This window comes from Dipodomys ordii, unplaced genomic scaffold (assembly GCF_000151885.1).
Source record: "Dipodomys ordii isolate 6190 unplaced genomic scaffold, Dord_2.0 Scaffold31, whole genome shotgun sequence".
In the NCBI taxonomy this organism is placed as follows: domain Eukaryota; kingdom Metazoa; phylum Chordata; class Mammalia; order Rodentia; family Heteromyidae; genus Dipodomys; species Dipodomys ordii.
In genome coordinates this window covers 10,759,518-10,778,784 of record NW_012267247.1, presented here as the reverse complement: position 1 = coordinate 10,778,784, position 19,267 = coordinate 10,759,518, and the positions used below count along the sequence as shown (strand labels likewise).

General features: G+C 45.7%; 2 protein-coding genes across 3 annotated transcripts in view; both read left to right on the top strand.

The window, feature by feature from the left end:
* Prpsap2 (phosphoribosyl pyrophosphate synthetase-associated protein 2) overlaps window positions 1-8,603 on the top strand; it is a 33,064-nt gene extending 24,461 nt beyond the window's left edge. Inside the window, exons 9-11 of one of the 2 annotated variants that reach the window (XM_013016559.1) lie at window positions 2,793-2,863; window positions 6,935-7,081; window positions 7,858-8,603. In XM_013016559.1, coding sequence (XP_012872013.1) covers window positions 2,793-2,863; window positions 6,935-7,081; window positions 7,858-8,016 — 377 coding nt within the window. In that variant the 3' untranslated portion in view covers window positions 8,017-8,603. The remainder of the gene's footprint in view (window positions 1-2,792; window positions 2,864-6,934; window positions 7,082-7,857) is intronic. The other variant, XM_013016560.1, reaches the window with a different exon arrangement.
* An 8,027-nt stretch (window positions 8,604-16,630) lies between these two features.
* The window catches only part of Slc5a10 (solute carrier family 5 (sodium/sugar cotransporter), member 10), a 66,220-nt gene continuing 63,583 nt past the window's right edge, over window positions 16,631-19,267 (top strand). The window contains exon 1 of the mRNA XM_013016509.1: window positions 16,631-16,865. Within this exon, the coding sequence (XP_012871963.1) occupies window positions 16,752-16,865 (114 nt within the window). The 5' untranslated portion in view covers window positions 16,631-16,751. The remainder of the gene's footprint in view (window positions 16,866-19,267) is intronic.

Sequence of the window (19,267 nt, the reverse complement as noted above, 5' to 3'; positions counted from 1 at the left end):
TTATTAGGCTGACTTGTGGTTTGCTTTTTGAGTTTGTTTGTTTGTTTTTTTAATTTATGTAAACTCCTTTTTGCTTGAGTTGGCAAAAGCTGCTATAACTCTTTTCCTGCCTGGATTCTAAAGAATATACTGGTTCTGGCCTCAGGTGGTAGAGCTCTCTAGCAGACTCTGATATGGCCCTTCAGGGAATCTGTTCACTGGTTCAGCAGTATATCCTAGAGTATACTCTATACTCTTTGACATAAACAGATGTTTACCATCATGTTACAGATAATGAAAAACATTGGGCAGTTTTAGATAGTTTAGCAGAGAGTAGGGCTGGTAAACTATGTGGTATCAATACCACTAATTCTGCAGCTTGTGAAATAATTGGGACTGCCTAGAAACCTGAGAAAATCTACACATCAGTAACATAGCATAGCAGCTTAGGCTGCTGTGACCAATAGTTTCCATTGAGTAATTTATTAATGACAGGGATTTAATGCTCATGATTCTGGAGACTGGAAAGTCCCAGGACACTGTGCCAGCAGCTGTGGCATTTGGTGAGGGCCTGTTCCTCTCACATCCATCAGCAGGTGGTAGAAGAGGGTGGAAGGCTCTTCAAGTCTTCTATCAGAGTATTAATCCCTAAACAAGGACAGCCTGTAACACAGACCCCTACCACAGGCCCCTTCTCTTAATACCACCTCAGTGTGTTTCAGCATGAAACAGTGGAGATACAAGCGTTCAGACCACAGCATTTCACGTTTGGCCCCCAACCTCCTGTCTATGCTCATTCTATCCCAGAGCCATAGTCTAAACTGCTGTTATGCCTTAACTTAGTTCCAGGGTCAACCCAGAAGTCCACTGTCTCATTGAAGCACCAGCCAATCAGACATGGTGGCCTCTCAGAGTCATCCCAAAGCACGTCTTTCTCCAACCCTGTGAAAGCAAACAAGTGAGGTGGTTCTAAAATGCAAGGGGGAGGCAGGAGGCCTCACTAGACTTTCTTAGAAGCAGGAGTTAATAGGTCACAGAAGCAGCAGGTCCTAACCTAGTCAAAACCCAGCAGGACAAATAGCATTAAATCTAAACTGTTGAATCTACATGTCCCACCTTCCAGATACTGTTATTGGTGCCACAAGGCTCTAGGAGACAGCCCATGAACTGTGGGAGGAGGTGGCCCTGCTCACAGTCCATTTGCTCCATGCACCCATGGAGATACACTGCATTGGGGCTACCACTGTGGAGCTTACTGCTTGGGTCTTCCAGAGGCAACCTGACCCTTGGGTGGGCAACCAAGGAGCAGGGCACCAGAATGTGAGGAGCAGAGCCTTGAAGTGGTTCTGCCCCCAAGTCCCTAGAGCCCCACTGTAAGTATGTCGCACCTTACATATCTGTTGACAGACATTTTACCTTTTGGGTGTAATGTTGCTGTGTGCATTCCTGTCTGTGTAGACAGCCTCAGTTTTTTGCTATATGTCTAGGAGTGGACTTGTCTGATCAGATGCTAATTCTGTGTTTAACCTTTTGAGAAACTGATAGTGTTTTCCACAGCAGCTTTGTCATTTTACATTCCTTCCTGGGATACATCAGGGTCCAGTTTCTCTAGCACTTACTTGTGATTTTTTTTTCCGTTCTAACAGCCTTGTGGGTATGAAATGGCAACACATTGTGGTTTTGGTTTATACTTCCCTAATGACTAAGGATGCCAAGCATCTTTTCATGCTTGTTGGCTGTTTTTATTCTTCTTTGGAGAAATATCTATTCAAAGCCTTTACCCATTTTTGAATTGGGTTCTTTTCATTGTTAACTTATAAGAGTATACATACATACACACATACACATTACATACACATATACACGCATATGTTATGTGTGTTTGTGTGGTGTGTGTGTGTGTGTAAAATTTGGGTTCTGGACTCCTGCCACATAGGTGATTTACACATTTTCTCCATTCTCTATGTTGTCTCTTTATTTTGGGGGCCAGTACTAGGGCTTGAATTCAGGGGCTCACACTCATGCTTGACTTTTTCTTTTCTACTTTTTCTCTATCACTTGAGCCACACCTCTACTTCTGGCATTTTGCTGGTTAGTTGGAGATAAAGAATCTCACAGATTTTTTTTTTAAAGAGTCTCACAGTTATTCTTGACCAGGCTGTCTGTGAACTGTGGATCCTCAAATCTAATTACAGGGATGAACCACCAGCACCTGGCACTTCTCACTTTTTTGTTAGCATTTAATGATGATAAAACCCAACTTATTTTTTATTTGTTGCTTTTCTGCTAGTGTAAAATTGAAAAACATTCTTTTTATTTTTTTTCCACGTGGTTTATAGTTTTCATTAGTTGAGTTTATTCCTAGATGCTTATGTGAATGAGGCTGCTTCTTAATTTGCATTCTGATTGCTCACTGCAAGTGTGTAAAGGAAACAGCTGGTTTTGTGTGTTCATCAGGTTCTCTGCAGCTTCACTCAGTTCATAGGTTCACCTTGGTAGTTTGTCTGAGGTTTCATGTTGTCTGCTAATGAAGTTTTACTTCTTCCTTTCTTATCTGGATGCCTTTTATTCTTTGGTTCTTTCCTCATGTCTCTTGCTCACACATCCAGCAGGTGGGCATCGTCTCCATCTTCTCAGAAGCAGCAGCTTGCCATCTTACCACTGCATGTCACATGGTAGATTTCCATAGTTGCCCTTTGTCAGAGTGAGGAAGTTCCCCTTTCTTCCTGGTTGTTGGAAGTATTAACTTCTTGAAGTCTTTGTCTTTACTTTTTAGCATGGACACTTAGATGTGTGTGTTTTATTCTGACCAGTGCTGATTCCTAAAGAGAAGCCCCCCATCACAGTTGTTGGCGACGTTGGAGGAAGGATTGCCATCATTGTGGTATGTAGGCCTGTTGGTTTTCTCCACATCAATGTTTGCCATTGCTCTTCTGTTCATTTATTTGTAAATTGTCTTCATAAAAATACCTGAGGAAGCCGGGCGCTGGTGGCTCACGCCTGTAATCCTAGCTACTCAGGAGGCTGAGATCTGAGGATCGCGGTTCAAAGCCAGCCCGGGCAGGAGAGACCGTGAGACTCCTATCTCCAATAAACCACCAGAAAACCAGAAGTGGCGCTGTAGCTCAAGTGGTAGAGCTCTGGCCTTGAGCTGAAGAGCTGAGGGACAGCGCCCAGGCCCAGAGTTCAAGCCCCACGACCGACAAAAAAAAAAAAAATACGTGAGGATAGTGCCTTGACCACGTCAGTCTCAAGCTGAGGTCTTGTGCTGAATGTTTGCTTCAGCCCCCAGCAGAAAATGCTATTCATTGGTTTAAAATGAGTAAGTACTTGGTGGTTATACAGCTCTTTATCAGTCATATTGTGGGAAATTGTTTATGGTAAAGGTGTAGGGTACGATGTTAATTATAACTTTTAAAATATATATATTAGTAGTTTAGTGATCACCTCGATATGATCCCCACCACCCCAAAACAAAACATACACCTCATTTTTACATGTCTATGCAGTTGAAAGAATAAAATTAACAGCTGGGAGGTCCTCCTGGGCTTTCTTTGGTCTCTTCTCCTTTTTCCAGAGGTGGTCACTAGTCTGAGAGGTGTCCACACAATCCTTGCAGTCTACTGTGAATGCATGTGTCCATAAATACTGTGATTCTGGTGTTTACATAAGTGACATAGCATGTATCTCATGATTTATTTTTATTTATTTATTTTTGTTGTTGTTGTTGTTGGGCTTGAACTCTGGGCCTAGGCACTGTTCCTTAGCTCTTCAGATCAAGGTGAGTACTCCCAATTGAACCACAGCACCACTTCCAGCTTTTTCTGAGGAGTTTAGCCGAGATAAGAGTCTCATGGACTTAACTGCTCCGGCTGGCTTTGAATGGTGATCCTCAGATCTCCGCCTCCTGAGTAGCTAGGATTACATGTGTGAGCCACTGGTGCCCGGCTCTCATGACTTTTTTTTTTTTTTTGTCGGTCGTGGGGCTTGAACTCTGGGCCTGGGCGCTGTCCCTCAGCTCTTCAGCTCAAGGCCAGCGCTCTACCACTTGAGCTACAGCGCCACTTCCGGTTTTCTGGTGGTTTATTGGAGATAGGAGTCTCACGGTCTTTCCTGCCCGGGCTGGCTTTGAACCATGATCCTCAGATCTCAGCCTCCTGAGTAGCTAGGATTACAGGCGTGAGCCACCAGCACCCGGCCGGCTCTCATGACTTTTAAACATGTTTTTAAACATTATCATAGAGAATTACCTGTGTGACCGTGGTATCCACTAATCTATCCTCCAACTGTAACTCTTGTTTCAGGCATATACCAGGGCTGGAAGTGTAGCCTGTGTGAGTATCCTAGATTCAGTGCCAGTTCAAGAAAAAAAAAAGGGACAAATAACAAATGTCTTATACAGGAAATATATAGTCTTTTTTACTTTTGAGATTTACTGTTTTTTGGTCAGTCATGGGGCTTGAACTCAGGGCCTGGACGCTGTCCCTGAGCTCTTTTGCTCAAGACTAGCACTCTACCACTTTGAGCCACAGCCCTACTTCCAGTTTTCTGGTGGTTAATTGGAGATAACAGTCTTCACAACTTCTCTGCCCAGGCTGGTTTTGAACTGTGATCCTCAGATCTCAACCTCCTGAGTAGCTAGGATTACAGGGTGAGCCACCAGAGCCCATCTTAGATTAACTTCTTTTTATTTAGCATGGTTTCCTTTGGGTCGTTCTATTTAAAGTGTAGCAATAGTCTATGCTCATAGCTACCACCATTTAACTATTGGTTAAGGGACATTTGGATTATTTCCAGTTTTATAAGCAAAACTTCCATGAATGTTCTTATGAGTTTTTGTGTGAACAGAGTACATTGAGTTATTAACCCACAAGGGTTATTATCCCCTCAAGGGCAGTTATTGGTTTACATGAGGGAAGCTAAGGAAAGTTTAGTTTTACAAACAACTGCTAGCCAGCTGTGGTGGCACACACCTGTAATCCCAAGTACTGGAGAGGAAGAGACAGGAAGAAGTTCTAGGCCTACCTAGAAGGTGGCTTTGAAAAGTGAGCAAGACCTTATCTCAGAAACTAAAATGGGGGCTGGGAAGTTGGCTCAGTGGTAGAGTGCTTGCCCTTGCAAGCATGAGGCCCTGGGTTCGATTCCTCAACACCACATAAGCAGAAAAAGCTTAATGTGGCACTGTAGCTCAAGTGCTTGCCTTGAGCTGAAGAGCTGAGGGACAGTGCCCAGACCCAGAGTTCAGGCCCCATGACTGACAAAAACTAAAACTAAAATGGCTGGGTGAGTAGCTTCAGTGGTAGGGTACTTGAGGCCCTGGATTCTATCCCCAGAATAGCAAAAGAGGAAGGGAAAGAAGGAAGCTAACTTAATAACTGAACTGTTATTTGATGTCAGCCCTGTCAAAAAGAAATTCAAACTTTCTCAGAGTGGTTATACTGCTTTCCCAGTAGCATCTTTAAGATAATATATACATGTATGTTTTAATCATAGTACTATTAGCATACATTTAGAAAGTTGAATATGTATATGTAAAATAACCCTAAGTGGGACTGGGAATGTGCCTTAGTGGTAGAGTGCTTGCCTAGCATGCATGAAGCCCTGGGTTCAATTCTTCAGTACCAGTACCACATACACAGAAAAAGCTGGAAGTGGCAATGTGGCTCAAGTTGTACAGTGCTAACCTTGAGCAAAAAAAAAAGAAGCAGCAGCTTAGGGACAACACCAGTGCCCTGAGTTCAAGCCCCAGGACTGGAAAAAATAAATAAAATAAACCTAAACATTCAATACTGGTTGAAAGGAGAGCTGGAGTCTGTGGTCTGCTCTTTGGAAGTACTAGGCTGAGTGTCTTACTAGAAAACAGTAGCTGAGCTGGTGGCTCACTCCTGTAATCCTACCTTCTCAGGAGGCTGAGATCTGAGGATTGCAGTTGAAAGCCAGCCCAGACAGGAAAGTCCGTGAGACTCTTAGCTAACTACTCAGAAAAAGCTGGAAGTGGTGCTGTGGCTCAAGTGGTAGCTAGCCTTGCATAGTCCTGGGACAGAGGCCCAGGACAGCAAAGAAAGAAAGAAAGGCTACAATGCTTGATAAGAAATGTACTCATTATCTTGCCCATGTAATTGTAACCCCTCTGTACAGTATTTTCATAATAAAAGGAAGAAAGAAAGAAAACAGTAGTTGGCTAGCATGTGCTATTTCCTACCTACTTGGGACACTGAAGCAGAAGAAGCACTCAAGCCCAGGAGTTTGACTACTCTAGACAACATACAAACTAAATCCTTTTGTCTCACTGTGAGGACATAGGTAAAAAGGCTATTTCTTACCAGATGCTAGTGGCTCATGCCTGTAATCCTCAACACTTAGAAGACTGAGATCTGAGAATCAAGGTTCAAAAAGCTAACCAGGGAAGATAAATCTGTGAGACTCAGCTCTAACCAACAAGAAGCTGGAAGTAGAAGTGTGGCTCAAGTGGTGGAGCTCCAGCCTTGAACAGAAAAACTGAGGGATAGTACCCAGGCTCTGAGTTCAAGCCTCAACTACTGGCACAAGCCAAAAAAAAAAAAGGCTGTTTTCCAAACATTCAATAGAGAGGATTTAGAAATAAGGAACAGTAGCAGGAAAAAGTTTGGGAAAGCCAGAGTTGATAGTTCCATTACCTTAAGTGAAAGTATCTAGAGCCTTTGTTACACATTCCAAAGTTATCCCACAGCTGTTCCTGGCACAGAGATCTGGCCTCCACTACTAGGTGTAGGGATGGAAACAGTACTTTCCCCATGGAGCCTGCAAGTGACTTGTGGGAAAGGCATGGACAGGCCTGTGGAGCACAGTAATGGACAATGTCACCTTGTCATCAACTTGCATCAAGACTGAATAGCACACTTAGATACTTTCTCCTGGTTGTCTTGCCTGCTTGGTAGGCATTCATGTGCCTTTCATTCTACCTGTGACTTGACAGGATGACATCATTGATGACGTGGACAGCTTTCTCGCCGCAGCAGAGACCCTGAAGGAGAGGGGAGCATATAAGATCTTTGTGATGGCGACCCATGGCTTGTTATCTTCTGATGCCCCCCGGCTGATTGAAGAGTCTGCCATTGACGAGGTAGTGAGACCTGGTGGTGTGGGGGCAGGGTTCCCAGGGCACTCTTCAGTCCTTAGTTAAAGGCATTGAGTACAAGATTGAGCTTGCTTATGATTTAGAATGGATTCAGTATGATGAGTGTAATGTGTTGAAAGTTTTTTAAGAAGGGGGTGGGGGAAGGAATGGGATGGAGGAGAGCAGCAGAGGGGGAGATTGATCAGGATACATTGTATAAATGTGAAGTTTCACAATGACCCTCCCTTGTTTAAAAAAATAATGAATTCAAAACATAGGTTGTACTTGTATTTCATTAAATATGAGCTTCTAGCACTGCTACATTTTAAAAGTAGAAGTTTTCTGCATGCAGTGGTTCAATCTCTTGGATAATTGAGAAACAGATCAGGGAATCAGGGTTTGAGGCTAGCCTGAGCTTAAAAAGTTGAAGAAACTCCATTCAGATTTCTGAGGAACCATTGGACTGTGCTCTGGTGCACTGCCCCATTATACAGGCCCACCAGCAGGGTGTGGTGCAGGTTTCTCTCCAGACTCCCCAGCACTGGTTATCTGCTTTTATTCTAAGAAACACAGTTTCTCTTTGCTGGGAGTCTTGCTGAAGGTGAGAGGGACTTATGTCCTCCTGCCAGCTAGAACTGCAGAACAGCCTATGGCTTTCCTTTTCTGCTGAGGATGAACCCAGGGCCTCATACTTGCTAGGCAAGCGCTCTGCCATAAGCCACACCCTCAGGTCTGAAGCCACTTAGCGTCTGATGCTCTTGGTGGTTTCTTGTGATTCACAGGTGGTGGTTACCAATACAATCCCACATGAAATCCAGAAGCTCCAGTGCCCCAAGATCAAAACCGTGGACATCAGCATGATCCTTTCAGAAGCCATTCGCCGCATTCACAATGGGGAGTCCATGTCTTACCTTTTCAGAAACATAGGCTTAGATGACTGAGCAGCTTTCCTTTTGTAAACTGCCAAGGGCCAAACTGGAAACCTGGGTATGGGTGCCAGGAAGAGTCACTGTGCCCAAGAATGACTGGATATACTTGACTGGAGCCCATGTGTCTCATCCCTCCCTCCCCCCACACCCGCTCTTCTTGATGATTCCTAGGAATATAAACCAACTTTTTACATTGGTTTGGGTACCTGTGAGTTTAGGGGGCAATTTTTTATAAAAGAAAGTATTCTCCTCTTAAATAAAGCAAGCAAGACCTAGTTATAGTGTTACTATTGGTTTTTAGTGTAACTATTTTAACTACACTTGGAATAAGATTTTTTTAAGATCTTAGCTTTTTTCCAGAGTTGCTTGAGCCAGGAATTCAAATGAGTTACAAAATGATCTACTGTTTCATTCCTACAGGCGAAAAGCCAAAAGGATGATGCTATTTGAGTGAGTGAGTGGTGTTTTTTACTTGCTTTTATAGACAAGTGTAAGGAGTATGTGGTCATATTTATTTTCTGCAATGAAAGAAGGAATAAAACTGTGTGTTTGTTTGTTTTTTAACTTTGTGTTTTGGCAATTGTTTTATAACTAAAATAAAATAGTGGAAGTTGAATTGGTGTGTGGTGGATGTGGAAATGTTTGCCAGCTCGTTAATGTCTTTTCTTCGGCAGCTCCTTAGGAGTACTTCTTAGTTGTGAAATCCCCTGCTCTGACAACTGATCAGAGCCCCTTGAAAGTTCATGATGGGAGTCTCTCAGCTGAGGCAGGAGAGGATGTGAAGCTCAGGACAGGGGACAGGGGAGAAAGTGCAGGCCACAACTCACCAGGGGTGGAAGTGACCTCTGTCGCTGGGTATGGCTTTGCTCCTTTGGTAGAACTCAGTGTGTGCAGCCCCACACTCTGGGTTGTTAGGTTGCAAAGGGTGAACTTTGTCAGTTCTAAAGAGTACCTGAATTAAAAGTGTGGAATTTAGAACTATCCTTTTTTCCTTTTAATAGCAGCACTGTGATTTGCCTCTCACTTGCTAGGCAAATGCTCTACCACTTGAAACCATACCTCTAAGTTTATTAGTATTCCTTAGAGTTTATTAAACAGGAGCCCTGTGTCCCTGTGGTGGACCAGTGACTCCCGCTGAGCTTGTAGATGATGGTAGGATTTCTCACAGAGATGACTTTTTCTCCCACAAACAAACGTTTAAACGTTTACTTTCGGCCTGTCACAATCTGAGCAGCAACAGGCCTGGGGTCCTCTGTGCTTCTGGAAGCTGCCACATCTGGTAGTTGCACAATTCTCTGCACTCACCCACCCAGCAGGGCCTACCCACCGAATTTTACTCATGAGAAAACATCTGGAGTAGCCCCATCCCCTGAGTCTTCAAACTCCAGTAATGATGGAACTATTAAACTGGAAAATGCCCTTGTCTAGATGAGCCTGGCCCCAGAAGTCTTCATGATAGAACAGGCTTCGAGACTCTTGCGCAGCCAGAGCTGGAAGAAATGCTTAGAGAACAAGGTATCACTGTCACGGGAGGAGCCAGCCTGTGTTCTGAGCCAAAGAAGCTTCAAGAAGTGAGTGTCCTCTCCACAGACAGCCCTGGCCCCATCTCACTGTCTTCTGTTGTACATGACAGTGGAGGAGGCCTTGCAGTCTCACTTTGGAACTGAGGTCTTGGGAACTTTTGTATTGTGCTCCCTGCTATCATTGCGGCCCTCTGCCCTTGCCTGGTAAGCAGAAGATGCCTTTGCTCTACATGGCTGAGAAGAGATACACCTTGGAGCTCTTCTGCCACCTTGGGTGGCTGCAACCAGTAGGTTCAACCTCTGGTATTTCTGTCCAATAAAGAGAAGTTAAATTGGCCTAACAAAGTTGCTCATGTGCTAGAGCAATGGCTTAGCAAGCAAAGGCCTTCAGTTCAAACCCCAGGGTCACCATAAAAATAAAGTGGCCAGGTGCCAGTGGCTCATGTCTATAATCGGAGCTACTTAGGCTGAAGTTGGAGAAACTATATTTGAAGCCAGCCCCAGCAAGGAAATTTGTGAGACTTATGGCCATTTAGTCACCAAAACCCCACAAGTGGAGCTGTGGCTTGAAGTAGAGCCAAGCTTGAGCAAAAAAGCTAGAGCCGAGTGCCAGTGGCTCATGCCTAGTTACTCAGGAGGCTGAGATCTGAGGATCACAGTTCAAAGCCAGCCCAGGCAGGAAAGTCCATGAGACGCATCTCAATAAACCACCAGAAAACCGGAAGTGGTGCTGTGACTCAAGTGATAGAACATTCACCTTGAACTGAAGAGCTCAGGGACAGCACCCAGGCCTAGTGTTCAAGCCCCATGACTGACAAAAAGGAAAAAAAGAAAAAGCTAAGGATATGACCCAGATCCTGTGTTCAAGCCCCAGGACCAGCACCAAAAACAAAATGAAAAAAAAAAAAAAAACTGATGAAAGACAATGGAAGCTTTTGCCTCTGGTTAATAAACTCATGGTTAATGAACTCACGGTGAATCGGGATCCTTCCAAGCCACAGAGACTTGAAGATAATGTCTTCTAGCCCTGGAAGGGGATGAAGACAGTTGTGGAAGTAGTCCAAACCTTGTATGGGTAGAGTCATGGCACCAGTTGGCACAAAACTTAGCAGAGTGCAGGCCATGGAAGAGTCACCCTCTCTGAGGGTGCTGATAATAGAAGTAGCAAGCACCGAGACTCAGAAGCCATTAGCACATGAGATGTCCAAAGCCATGTCCTTTCCTGCTGGGCCTGGGATAGGTGGAGGTCCTTGAGGGGACCTGCAATGTGTTGGGGAGCATGTGGAACTGAGAGCCACAGGAGTATGAGCAAGGAAATCTTCCCTCATTTTCCCTCCCAAAGGAAACCACAACGGCCACTTTCTCAACTAGGAAAACACTCCTTCACTTCCAGATTCGTGTCTCTACCTAGTGGCCAGAGATAATGAGGAGCTGAACTCTGAAACTCCTAACAGAAATTTCTGATTTGGATTGTGATGTTATCACTTGACAATGTTCTCGGGCTATCACTGAGGCTGAGGAGATAGGTGGGTGGATGGATGGACTCTCATTGAGCCATTACTATGAGTGATTGTGAGAATGTTGCCTCTCACAATTTCTTTGTAATCTTCAAGGGCTCATCACCATGGTGCTAGGATTCAGAATAAATTCTTCCTGCCCCAGCCATTGCTTCTAGTCCTCAGAGCATAGCACAGCTAAAAGTCTGCCATCCCCTTTGACGACAAAACCTGAGAGATTACCTAGGCAGTCCTGTTGACCTTGGCCTAGCTCATTTGCCTTGATCTGAATCCAAGTATCATTGGCCAACCTTCTTACCTAGTCTTTGTATTGTAGTATTTGTGCCTAAAGCTTTCAGGTTTTCTGACTGCCATGACAGCTAATAATGGGAAGTACCATTATCAAAGCATTGTTCCATCAGGCTACTTTATGTCCTTCATTGTGACAGCATCCCAACTGATATATAAGGAAACTGGTACAGTTCCCTGGTGCAGGGCTCTCCTTTAACACCAGATTTCAACCAAAGCCACCTTGATGGCTATGCCCTATACATTATGTTAATCACATGAAGTAATGAGACACTGTGTAGCACCTTCAGTCAGGCTCCAGTGGCTCACACCAATAATCCTAGCTACTCGAAGGCTGAGATCTGAGGAACCAGTCTGGAAGCCATCTGGGGCAGGAAAGTTAATAAGACTTTCCAATTAACCACCAAAACGCTGAAAATGGAGCTGTGCTCAAATGGTAGAGCACCAACCTTGAGCAAAATAAGCTTAGGAAAACTGCTTATTCCTTGAGTTCAAGTTCCCATCTGGCACACACCACACACACACACACACACACACACACACACACACACACACACACCCCTACCCCTTCACTGCTGCCAACCTAAAACTGCTGGCTTATGACAAGGCTTTATCTGTGAACAATAGGAGACTAGAGAGAGAAAGAGCACTATTAATTTTAGGGACTAGCTTGGGTGAGTGTAAGGCCGGCAAGTCCAAACTCTGAAGAGTAATGGCAGGCTAGAATCCAGGGAAAAGTCAATGTTGCAGTCTCAAATCCAAAGGCTTTCTCCTCTGAGGACCTATCTTCTCTATCCTGAGGCTGATTTAATGTCTAGGAACATTACTGGAAGAGGGGGTACATGGTCAGTAATCCACTTAAAATCTGATTTAAATGCTAATCACATTTAAGAAATACCTTCAAGGTAACTTCTGCCAAAAGCTGGCACCTTGAGCTCTCTCCATGAAATTAGCAAATGGAGTTAACTGTCACATTAGAACATTTATTGTAATCCTCAGAGAAACCTAAGGCAAAAAAAAAAAAAAAAAGTTTAAAAAAATAGATATAGCAAGAGCTGGGTGCCAATGGCTCACACCTGTCATCCAAGCTGCTTAGGAGGCTGAGATCTGAAGATCACAGTTCAAAGCTAGCCCAGCCAGGAAAGTTCTTGAGACTCCAATTAACCACCAGAAGAAAAAAAAAAAAAAAAACGGAAGTGGCGCTGTGGCTCACGTGGTAGAGCGCTAGCCTTGAGCTGAAGAGCTGAGGGAAAGTGCCCAGACCCAGAGTTCAAGCCCCACAACTAACCCCTCCCCCTCAAAAAAAAATGTATAGCAAGAGAAAGGAAAAAGAAGGAAATAGTAGGCTAGGAGGTACTTTTGGAGCACTTAGGAAGGAAGCAGTAGAGGGGGAATTGAGGAATAAAAGTGTAAGACATTAGATAGTGGAAGAAGAACATGTGCTCCCTTGTCAGCAGCTGTGTTAGTGCACATGGATGGACTTCTCCAATTAAAAGACAGCATTTGGAAGTGGTGCTGTGGCTCAAAGCAGTACAGCACTAGTCTTGAGCAAGAAAAGAGCCCAGGGACAGTGCCCAGGCTGTGGAGCTTGAATTCAGGACCTAAGTGTTGTCCCTAAGCACTTTTGCTCAAGGATAGTGCTGTACCACTTTGAGCCACAGGACCACTTCTGGTTTTCTGGTGGTTAATTGGAGATAAGAGTCTCACAGACTTTCCTGCTTGGTCTGGCTTTGAACTGTGATCCTCAGATCTCAGCCTCCTGAGTAGCTAGGATGACAGGTATGAGCCACAGGTGCCCAGCTCAAAATAGTTTTTAAAGCAATCCAATTGTATGTTATCTACCAGGGACTTGCATTCACTCCAGAGGTACAGAAAGTCAAAAGACAGAAAAAAAAATAGCTAAAAATATGTTAAAGCCGGGAGTGCTTTAGAGGGACAGTGTTCAGGCCCGGAGTTCAAGTCCCATGACTTACCAAAAAAAAAGTTAAAACTGGCTGTATAAGTATTGAATAAAATAAGCTGTAAGATATTAATGTCAGGGGCTGGGAAGGTGGCTCAGTGGTAGAGCACTTGCCTTGCATGCCTGAGGCCCTGGGTTCAATTCCTCAGCACACATAAGCAAAAAGAAAAAAAAGCCGGAAGTGGTGCTGTGGCTCAAGTGGTAGAGCGCTAGCCTTGAGCTGAAGAGCTGAGGGACAGCGCCCAGGCCCAGAGTTCAGGCCCCACTACTGGGAAAAAAAAAAAAAAAAGTTATCCTAGCTCTGTGTTGGTGACTCACACCTGTAATCCTAGCTAGTCAGGAGACTGAGATCTGAGGATCACAGTTCAAAGCCAGCCAGGGCAGGAAAGTCTGTGAGACTCTGATCTCCAATAAACCACTAGAAAACCAGAAGTGGCGCTGTGGTTCAAGAAGTAGAGCACTCGCCTTGAGCTGAAGAGCGCAGGGACAGCGCCCAGGCCCAGAGGTCAAGCCCCATAACCAACAAAAAATAAATAAATAAATAAAAGTTATCCTGATGCCTTCTTGTAGCTGAAGAGCGATTCATGCTATTTTGCCAGTCCTGGGGCTTACACTCAGGAACTAGGAGCTGTCTGTGAGCTTCCAGCTTTTTCTGTGTATGTGGTATCAAGGAATTGAACCCAGGGCTTCATTCATGCGAGGCAAGCACTCTACCACTCTACCACTAAGCCACATTCCCAGCCCCATGCTGCATTTTTTTTCAGTGATGTCAATGTGTGTGTGTGTGTGTGTGTGTGCGCGCGCGTGCACACGCACGCGCGCACACATGCGCGCATGCATTTTTTCCTTTGGTGCCAGTCTGGGGCTTGAGCTCAGGGCCCGGATGCCATCCCTGAGCTTTTTTGCTCAAGGCTAACACTTCACTGCTTGTGCCACAGTTCCACTTCTGGTTTTTGTTTTTTGTTTTTTGTTTTGGTGTTTAACTGGAAATAAGAGTATTGTGAGCTTTCTGCCTGCTAGTAGCTAGGATTATAGGTGTGCACAACTGTGCCCTGTTCTTTCTGTGGGTTCTTGAGTTTATCCAGCTTGGAGTTCATTGTGCTGCTTGGAGGTATATATCATATTTTCATCCAGAGGATTTGAGGGCTGCAATTTATTTCAGTACTTTTCCTACTTTGGACAAGGAGAGGTCTGGATTAGGAGGATGTGAGTGCCAAGTTGCTGAGCCTGAGTGCAAGAGGGAAACTGTGGAATGGGCACCTGACATAAGCATCCAAGAGCTCAGCCACTCAGGCCTAAAGGGACCTGGCTGGAAAGGAAGGCAGGAGGTAATGGAACACATAAAGACACAGGTGCTGGGTACAGGGGGGCATACAGGAAGGGTTAGCCATCTAGGATTGCTTTTGTGACAGGAAAGTGAGTTTTCTCTCTACTGCCTCTCATTCTTAGTATCTATCTACCTATCTGAAATGTGCTGTATTTTTTAAAGTACCATCATCACCAGGCACTGGGGGCTCACGCCTATAATCATAGCTACTCAGGAGACTGAGATCTGAGGATCACGGCTCAACGCCAGCCTGGGCAGGAAAGTCTATGAGACACTTAGCTCCAATTAGCCACGAGAAAACTGGGAGTGGATCTGTGGCTCAAAGGGCTAGAGGCTAGCCTTGAGCAAAAGAGCTAAGAGATAGCACCCAGGCCCTGAGTTCAAGGCCCAGGACCAGCAAAAAAAAAAAAAACAAACACAGAGGGAGGGAGGAAGGAAAGAAGGAAGGAAGGAAGGGAAGAGAAAGAAAGATAAAGAAAGAAAGAAAGAAAAGAGAAAAACATCATCTATGTTATTACATAAAACCTCACTTTTCATGGACATGGTTTTCCATGTCAAGGACTTTTTTTTGCCAGTCCTGGGACTTGAACTCAGAGCCTGGGCTCTGTCCCTGCACTTCTTTTTGCTCAAGGCTAGCACTCTACCACTTGAGCCACAGTACTACTTTTGGCTTTTACTGTTTAAGTGGTACTGAGGAATCGAACTCAGGGCTTTTTGGATGCTAGGCAAGCACTCTACCACTAAGCCACACTCCCAGCCTGATAGGGACTTTTTGTGGTTCACTCAGTGCCCAACGCCAAACAATTTTCCCTCCTTAGTCTGGTCCTGTGGAGAAATTAATCTTTACCCTAGCTCAGCATTTCCCAGTAACAACTAAGTTGGATTTGTAGGGCAACATGTTCCCAGCAGCCACTCATTAACACTTCTGGAAGGACTGCATGCAGGTTAAACTCCTGCAGAGCCATGAGCCGTGTCGCGGAGCAGAGATGGGAGAGGCAGCCAGTCCATCTGTGCACCCCACCCTGAATCCAAATGGAATCAGAGTTATCCCTGATTCACAGGGGAAATGGGTTAAGATCTGCAGGGAAATCCAGCTCCTTTGCCCCTCACACAGCTTCCAGGACTCAGCCGGGGTGACATCACCCGTGCTGCAGAATAGCCCTGAGCATGAAATGGGAGCATGTGCAGGAGCAAGAAGCATGGTCCATGGTGTGATAGACATTGGATCCTTTCACCCTGCTGTTCCAGGCAGACTAGAATCCGAGTGGATGGTCACATGGAGGGGCTTGGCACATCTCACTGAGCTATAAAAAGAGCCAAAATGTTCACAGCAGGACTTAAATTGCATGACATAGGGACATTTCTGAGATTGGCAGGAGTGACCATTCTGAGTCCTCAGTTTGCTCACAGTCTGATGGTTACAGATGACATAGCTTCCCATTATGATGATTATCACCAGAAGGGAGACATCTGTCCCAATGCCCTATGCTACTTTTACTGATGCTTCTTCTTCTTTTTCTCCTTTTTTTTTTCTTGTACCAGTCATGGGGTTTGAACTCAGGGTCCTGGGCACTGTCCCTGAGCTTTTGTGCTCAAAGCTAGCACTCTAGCACTTGAGCCACAGCTCCACTTCTGGCTTCTTTTGGTAGTTAATTAGGGACAAGAATCTCACAGATTTTCCTACCTGGCTTGAAACTGCAACCCTCAGACCTCAACTTCCTGAGTAGCTACGATTGAAGATATAAGCCACACCATGCATGGGTGTGCCAGCAAACACCCCCATCCTTCTTATACAAATTAAATATAGAACAATCCGGCTACTAGGCAACTGGGCCTTCTCTTTCTGTGACTCAAATTCATTAAACTCCCTTTCTCTCTCCCCCTCCATCCCCTCCTCCTGCCCAGCCTCCTCCTCCAGCTCACCCAGCTCCTGCTCTGAGATTTGCCCACCACGAGGGCAGCAAAAGAGACAAAACTGCCCTTTGAAGCAACTGCTCTGCATGCGGCCACATCGTGGGCTGGAGGTGCCACCATCACGGTTGGTTTAATGATCAATTCATTCCCGCTCAGAAAGCCCTTCCTGACCTGGCTGTCCTCAGTCGTCTGGACTTGGCAGTGGTGCTCACTACAGAATGACTGCCAACAACTCTACCGATGGCCTCCATGTTCCCGGGCCACAGCTGAGCGTGACTGACATCGTGGTCATTGCAGTTTATTTTGCCCTGAACGTGGCCGTGGGCATATGGGTGAGAAAATCCGTGGTGGCAGCCAGCTTGGCTGGGGGGTGGGGAGGGGGGGCACGGCACCAGGGCTCACATGTCTCTGGAGTGTGTGCATTGTATCACCTGGGGCCTGCTACCTACACATAATTACCATCCCAGGGATTCCCCAGCTGCACCCAGAGGTGCTAGGTCAGAACCAGAGCTAGGACCTAGGCCCTAGCCCTAACTCAGAAGCCCCTTTTTTCCCCCTTGAGAAGGGATAGGTGTTTTGACCCAGTGAGAGATTCCAATGACTGTCAGTACCCTTTATGTAGGCCCAATGCCAAGCCTGTGCCTGGGTCCCATGCCCCCACAGCCCTCTGAGGAAGAGCAATGGTATAGGTGAAGAAACCGAAGCAGTAGAGGAGAGGCATGGGGGGTGAGGGGAAGAGCAGAATTCATATGCTGAATTTCAAGGTGCTGCTGCAGAAAGTGGATCCAACCTGCCAGCCCTGCTTCACCTCACCAGCTCTGTCTAGCCGGTAAGGTCCTCTTTCTGGGTCCCAGAAGTGCCCAGGTAGTGTCCTGAACAGGACATTCTCTCAAGGGATGTGAGTATACATCCTACCTCCTCGAACCCCTAGACTGACACTAAGAGCTAGGGGACTAGATACTGGTCATGCCCCTCAGCATCTCCTACCGCATGGTGGGAGATCTCCATGAAAAGGGCCTCGCCAGGATAGGCCCTAAAGTGGTAGGGGTGCCAGGGAGATGTGTCTGCAGTGGTGATGGCAGCAGAAGCAGTGGATGGAGATGGCCGAGATGGTGGAGATGGTGAGAGAGCTGCAGAAGTGGGGGAGGGGGCTGTAGAGTGGTGGTGGCTGAGATGGTGGAAATTGTGGTGGAGGTGTTGGAGTGGAGAAGATATGGACTTTAATTGAGGCTTTGGTGGAAGTGGAGGAGGCAATGATGGTGGAGATGATGGTGATCGCACTGGTAGTAGAAGCAGTAATTAACATAATAATGATATGATTCCATTTAAACCACAAGAGGCCCCCGTGCTGACCTGTGCAAAGCCAGGTTCTAGTCCTGCTCTGCTCTGTGTAGCCATACTGAGGTGTTGGAGCTTGTTTATTTTTACAAACTAATGGTTGTAGTGTTCCTGCACCGAGTAGGCCTTTAGTGACGTTTTACCCCCAACAGCATGTTTTCACTTTGTCTCTTTGTCACATTTTGGTAATTCTTGCAACATCACAACCCTTTATATGACTGTTTTTTGTTTGTTTTTGCCTGCTGTGGCAATCTGTGACTGGTGGTCTTGGACATTAGTATTGTAAGCGTTTTAGAGGGGTGACAGGAGCTGTGACCATGTGAGTGGGTAAACTTGGCACATCTGGACAGGGTATATTCTGACTGTTCCACAGGCCAGCTGTTCCCCACTCCTCCCCCTCCTTCCTGAGACACGATATTGAAATGGGGCAAATTAATAACCTGCAGTAGCCTCTTGAGTGTTCAGATGGAGGTAAGAGTGGCACAGCAGTCACTTTAAATCAAAAGCTAGAAATGATTAAGCTAGTGGCAAAGACTGAGGGAGCCGTGCGGTCTGGAAGCCAGGCTGCCTGCCCTGAATGGTTCAGAAATCAAGCTGCTCTAGCAGCCAGCATGTATTAGATGTGAAAGGGAAACAGTGACAACTGCCATGGAGAAGGTTCTAGTGGCCTGAATAGACCATAAAGCAGCCACCCTGAAGTGCTCCCTGAAGACCCATCCAAAGCTAGGCCCTAACTCTCTCTGGTTTTATGAAAGCTGTGAAAACAAGGAAGGGTAGAAGAGAGGTGTGAGCTGACAGAGGTCTTCCTGAGTTGTAAGTAAACACACACACCCACACCCCACACACAGCCTGCAGCACAGGTGGTAAAACACTGGGTGTGACTCAGAAGATGCAGGGGCCACCCAGAACCCCAGGGATGCAATGCAGCTGAAGCAGCCTTGCATTGAAGGAAGACCCAGCCAGGACTTGCAGCGCCAGAGTGAGGTCAATGCTGGGCTTCAAAGCTGCATAGCATGGGGTTTCTTCCCTTGTTAGGGCTGAGGCAGTGGTGGCCTGAACTGAAGGCCATATTCACAGCCATGTGACAAAGCCGGGCCTTAAGAACTATACTCACAACAAGGTTCAGGCCTGTAATCCTAGCTACTTAGTAAACTAAGATCTGAGCATCAAAGACAGCCAGGGAAGGAAAGTCTTTGAGACTCTTATCTCCATTGAGCCACCAAAAAGTCAGAAATAAAAGGAGCTGTGGCTCAAGTAGTAGAGTGCTATCCTTGAGCAAAAGAAGTTCAGCACCCAAGCTTTGAGTTCAAACCCCGGGACTGTCAACAAAACAAAACAAAAAGTCAGAAATGGAAATGTGGCTCAAATAATAAAGCACTAGTCTTGAGCCAAAAAA